Below are 6,084 nucleotides of genomic sequence, written 5' to 3'. Positions count from 1 at the left end.
CTTCGCTGGGGAGACTGCGCGCGAAGTCTGGGGCGACTAGGAGGGAACAGGCGCAGCTTCTGGCAGGCACAGAGGTCTGGGATCAGGTCTGGAAGTAGCTCGGCTGCGCGCTCACACTGTAGACCCCCAACCTAATGGATTTACAACTGTGGTCCGGGTCGAATCGGGGAGCCCGGAGAAAAATCAGTCAGGAAAGGACACTCTAGACGAGCGACAGGTGGGCGCGGGCCGGGCCGTTGAGTCCTACACGCGCTGTTCCACGAGGGCCGCACCAGCGAGCCTTTCGAGCCACCGTAGCTCCGCCCCCTCCGGCGCGTGGCGCCCCTGACGCTAGGCGCGCAGGCTACTCCCCTTTACAGAGGTCGCTCTTGTCCGAACGGTCGGCCTCTGCTGCGCCTGCGTGGTCGGGAGGGGAAGTGAGGCGGTTTTCTCGGCGCCTTTTCCGGCAGCGGCGGCGGCAGAGCTGGGAGGAGGAGGTGGAGGCCGGAGGGAGCCCGCGCTTGGGGCGGCGGCTGGAGGTAACCTCCCGGGCCAAGCTGGAAAGGCGACTCGCCTTGGCTTCTGTTCCCCTCTTAAACTCCGGCGGTAACTCATTTCTCCCTCTCTGTGTCTCTGCAGGCTCTGCACCGAGTTCCTGTGAGGATCAATGACCTGACGGAGCGCCGGAACCGCGCTCCCTCACGGGTGGCTTGGGTCGGTGGTGAGCCCGGTGCTCGCGGACCAGCGGGCGGGCCAGGGGGCCGCAGTCTCCCGCGGTTGGGTGAGAAGAAGGCGGAGAAGCGGGAACCGCGGCGGCGCTCGCGCGGCGCCTGCGGGGGGAAGGGCAGTTCCGGGCCGGGCCGCGCCTCAGCAGGGCGGCGGCTCTCCCAACGCAGACTCTGGGCCCCGGCGGCAGCGACTGGAGGTTTCAAGTTGTGCGGCCGGCGATGCCCGAGTGAGCCGCAGGCCCGGCCCCTGCCCCTAGGAGGCTACTTCCACGCAGGCCGCTCGAGCGCCCTCGCGGCGGGGAGCCTTCGTTTCAGTTTCGCGGCGGCGGCGGCGGCGTTGTTGGCAGAGGGGACCCGGGACACCTGAATGCCCCCGGCCCCGGCTCCTCCGACGCGATGGGGAAGGTGCTATCCAAAATCTTCGGGAACAAGGAAATGCGGATCCTCATGTTGGGCCTGGACGCGGCGGGCAAGACAACAATCCTGTACAAGTTGAAGCTGGGCCAGTCGGTGACCACCATTCCCACCGTGGGTTTCAACGTGGAGACCGTGACTTACAAAAACGTCAAGTTCAACGTGTGGGATGTGGGCGGCCAGGACAAGATCCGGCCGCTCTGGCGGCATTACTACACCGGGACCCAGGGTCTGATCTTCGTAGTGGACTGCGCCGACCGCGACCGCATCGACGAGGCTCGCCAGGAGCTGCACCGCATTATCAATGACCGGGAGATGAGGGACGCCATAATCCTCATCTTCGCCAACAAGCAGGACCTGCCTGATGCCATGAAACCCCACGAGATCCAGGAGAAACTGGGCCTGACCCGGATTCGGGACAGGAACTGGTATGTGCAGCCCTCCTGTGCCACCTCAGGGGACGGACTCTATGAGGGGCTCACATGGTTAACCTCTAACTACAAATCCTAATGAGCATTCTTCACCCATCCCCTGAAGGAGAGAAATCAAAAACCCATTCATAGGATTATTGCCACCATCTTCACCTCCTTCAATTGCCACTTTTTCTTTTGAATTTGAACTCTGGAGTTACTGTTCTACGGTTGGGGGGGGCGGTTTGGGGATTTTCTTTTTTCCTTTTTTTTCCCCTCTTTTTGCTTTGCGTTAGGATGCTCTGATCCGACATTTGACATGAACACAGTGCTAGATGCTCTTGTTGACTTCCAGCAAATGGGGTGGGGGAAATATAGCAGTTCTTGGTAAAGTCCTTCATAATAATGGTTTGATTTTTTTATTTCTAGAGAATCTTTTTTTTCCCCAATGTATGCTTTTTTCCTTTTTGCCCAATTCCTCATCACTTGCTGTAGATGGCTTATTTTGCATTCATGCAGACTATGTTGCAAGTCTGTTTTCATCTAGTAAACTGAAAATTATTGCTTAATCAAACTGCCGTTTTGTCTTTTATATTTAAGCCCCCCCATTAGTTCTAACTTTAACTTAGTAATTTCAAATGTGACCTTTTATCTGAGACCAGTATGGTAAACAGCCCACAGTGGCAAATAATGAGTAATATCATTGTAATATGTTCCAGTTGCACATCAGTATGTTAAACAGGTAATGTAAGAAGTTCTTTGAAATGTCAGCTATTAAGTTCTGAAACATACATCATGCATGAGTAGGAATAAAACCCAAGTTCTTCTTAATATAACTAACTTATGCTACAAAAAGTATGAAAGTGTAACCTGTCAAGGATGCAAATTTTTTTCACTGCAAAGTCAGCAATTTTGCTGTTTTCCCTCTTTATTTAAAAAATAGACTCTTTCCAGAAAGTGGAGCAATAATGGTGTATGCCACACACAGATGAGATATTTGTAGATATTTTAAGTGACTTTTGGGCAAAACTGGAATATATGCTTTTACCTTTCAAACTTCTTTAAGACCAGTAGTTTTAAAATTACTAAAAAGTTAACTTTGTTAAATAATAAATCATTTAACAATTCAAAGTACATGCACCTTTTACCTAGCTGGGAAAATACATCTTCCTGTTTTCATATTACAGCAACTGATTAAGCTGAAAATATAAGTCATTTTTTGTAGATGAGTGATCCACATCTCCATTAATTAGAACACTGGAAAAAAATTTATTAAAAAAGGTATTTAATTTTGCTTGATTGTAGGATTAACTCATGCAAATAGATACCCTGTTGGTTCAGTAGTACATCATCTCCTTTAAGGAAGGAAATGTGATGGATGAATGAATGATGTATAGGCCAGAGGACAATTAAAGGGGAAGTAGGATAAGAGAAAGAACCTACAGATGACAATGAATGTAAACTTATTTTTCTTCAAGGGTAAGCAGTGTGCTATCTGGTGATATCCAGAGCATAAAAAGATTAGCTGGTTAGGACCAGTAACTAGATTGAGACCACTATGGTGATATTTTGAACCAGTGTTAATGCTTGATTCAGAATTGTGAAGCAGCATCTGGTTCTTACATAGCCTTAAGGATTAATTTTTAGTGATCCTCAAGGAATTAAACTTAGGGAATTTCAGAAATGTAGACTGCAAAGGCAGTATACAGGAAAAGGTGGAGTGGGTTTTGTTTATGAGGGTGTCTGAAAACAAAAATTGAGCGGGATATCATGGTATAGTTGGACAGTATTGGTCCTTCATGTTTTGGCCATATTATATAATGGAGCTTTTACCAAAGATGTATGAGAAGGATAAGGCTATTAAAAAATCAACTATCAAGTAAATCTCAAAACATTCTACTTAAAGCAGATGAGAAAAGGTGCTATGTTATAGGCTCCTGCTGGTGCAGAGGGATTTTTGAATTCAAGATGCAACTAAAGTATAAGGTTTTCAGTTTCACTTTAGTAGAAGTATCTACAAAATGAGACTGAAAAACACATCTAAGAACATTTGGTTGCTTCTTAAAATTCCCAAAGCTCCACCATAAATGTAAATCTTAGTGTTTTAAATGATTACATTTTAAGGTACATTAACATGGGTTATACAAACATCAATGCTATAGTAACATCCTGAAACAAAACAAGCACAAAAGTATAAATGCCTAAACTGGAGGAAACTTGAAACCCTCATGTTAATTCTTAAATGTAGTATTTCTAACTTGTGACAGATTGGTAGACAGCCATTTTTTTGTGTCTTAAAATAACTGGGGGGCATAGTTAAAATTTTATACATCAAGTGATTGCTATTATTGAATGTTGCAGGTGAGATGTGGTTATTTTTAGTTTATTTGAAATGTCTGAAAAAGGTGGGGTGGGGGAAGCAAATATTTGAAATTTGGGAAACCCTAAATAAACCTCTTGGAAAAACTGTAATCTTAACATTTTCTTTGAGGATTTAAAAAGTTTATAATTGATGAAGTTAAATTGAACCGTAACCATTGGTTATTAATGGAGCAGGTAATTATAGCCCGCAGAAAAGCTATAATCTAAGAATTTTAAGATTTAAAAAAAATCCTCAAGTTTTTGTTTAATTGCATCAATTTCTGTATTTATGTGAATTTATAAATTGCAGTAAGTTTTGAATGAGGTTAATCTTGTCTAATATAAGTAAATGAGTCTGTAGACTGTGATCTCCCCAAACTAAAAAGTACAGTACTGGAATTGTGTTCTTCATGGTTGTAGTGTTGATAAAGCACTAATATGCAGAAAATAAAGGAATTACACAGTGCAGTTTCTCACGTTATGTTACTCGGAACTAGATAAGTGGGATGTGTTGGTGTGTTGGGTCATTGTTGTTCTCCAGGGATATGTGGTAAAAAGTGGTTTAATTTGGGAGTCAATAACAACAAGAGCATCAGTTTGGTCCTTGTAAATGCTGGTTGTTTAAGGAGGTTTGCCCTGTTCTAGTTTCACCTAACCTAATTTTATGACAACTTAGGGCACAAGAACAGTTGAGAATAATTTTTTTTTAAATCAACATTCTACAGCAGTCTTTATTTTACTGTTTTTTCAATTTATAATCATTTTTAAAGTATAGAATTGTGTTTATAAAGACTTGGACTTCAGAATTGTCTTAACCTTTGACAAAAGATTTGTATTTTAAAGTTTCTCTAAGGGATCAAAGTTGCTTGTCTGATAAGGGCACAGAAATATAACTGCTTAGTAAAATTGTAGATGAATAACTTGTTTGGATAAAAGGGTTTTTAATGCACATTTAGTAAGCATTCCCCTCTATAAGCAACTTTTTGTAGTTTGATTTTATAGGTGTTAATGTGATACCTTGTTTGATTTAAACCCCACATTAATATTTGTTAATGTATCCAGTACTGTGACTTTTTTTTTTTTGAGATATCTAGGATCAATTTGTCATTGATAGAAATAGAAAAATATTTTCCTCTTTAATGGTTTGTTGTGCTTTAATAGGCTTGGAAACAGCCATAATCTGAATGGTAATGGAGCATACTACATTCCAAAGTTTTAAATATACTTTATACAAAAGTACTCTATAATAAGGCAAGTCTTACTTCAGGTAAAAAATGTATTTATAAAACCACAATAGCAATTACAACTTTCAAATCTGACTAATCACTAAGCATTATGTATTTGGAATATAATATTCAGTAGAGTCTAGCATTTTGCCTATTTAATCAAATGGCAGAGACTAAGTAGGAAAAATTACAGTATTCAGAAATTTATAAAAATGGAATATTGGGAAATGGAGCCGTAGAAAACTCAAAAGAAATTTCTCCCTGCTCTGCATACTTTTAAGTTGCCGGACTAGTTGGACTAGATGAGATCAAAGAAGGCAGAATTGGTCTGTAGAGGGTTTTAGGAATTATAATTGAAATTTGTTATTAAGTTGGCTAAAGTAATGGTCAGCTTCAAGAGAATTAGACTATGAGAATTAACCTCACTTTGTAGGAGTAAGAAAATGCCTTCTTTTCCCCTTTTATTTAAAATGTTTTATGATTACTTGAACTTTAATTGTTCTTGAACATCTCACTTGTTAAATTATTTCACATAGATTAAATATTTCCTCCATAGTATTTGTTTTAAGTGTGAGGATAGATTTACTGAGAATCTGCTAATGTGCCTGGAACTGTTTAGGTGCAAAAACTGTTTAGGTGGGAAAAAACAGATAAAAATATTTGCTTTTATGGAACTTAGATGGTGGATAGGGGAGAACAAAGAAAATAAGTGAAAGTGTATTAGCTAACACTGTATATAGGATGTTACATATAGGGGAACAGGTTAAGAACATGCTCTCAGAAACCTTCATTGAAAAGGTCACATTTGAACAAATATTTGAAGGAAGAAAATAAGATTGGTGTAATTGACATAGTAACAAAAAGATAACATAGAGTGTAAAGGCAGGCTGGGAAAACAGTTTGACCAAGGACAAATCTGGATGTGGCTTGTTTTATTTATAAGAGTTGTAGAATGTTTTTTATATT

The 6,084-nt window shown here is 41.4% G+C and overlaps 1 protein-coding gene across 1 annotated transcript; it reads left to right on the top strand.

Moving 5' to 3' along the window:
* The first annotated feature begins 359 nt into the window (after positions 1-359).
* Arf6 (ARF GTPase 6) lies at positions 360-4,360 on the top strand. Its single transcript, XM_005331731.5, has 2 exons — positions 360-518; positions 619-4,360. The coding sequence occupies exon 2, from the start codon at positions 1,104-1,106 to the stop codon at positions 1,629-1,631; it is 528 nt and encodes a 175-aa protein (XP_005331788.1). The 5' UTR covers positions 360-518; positions 619-1,103; the 3' UTR covers positions 1,632-4,360.
* Positions 4,361-6,084: the final 1,724 nt, after the last annotated feature.

Source organism: Ictidomys tridecemlineatus, chromosome 5 (genome assembly GCF_052094955.1).
Source record: "Ictidomys tridecemlineatus isolate mIctTri1 chromosome 5, mIctTri1.hap1, whole genome shotgun sequence".
Lineage (NCBI taxonomy): Eukaryota > Metazoa > Chordata > Mammalia > Rodentia > Sciuridae > Ictidomys > Ictidomys tridecemlineatus.
The sequence above is the reverse complement of the archived record's forward strand: the minus strand, read 5'-3'. Positions and strand labels throughout refer to the sequence as shown.

Bases quoted from the DNA above. Each gene is read 5' to 3' on its own strand.
- Arf6 (XM_005331731.5), top strand. From the start codon at position 1,104: ATGGGGAAGGTGCTATCCAAAATCTTCGGGAACAAGGAAATGCGGATC.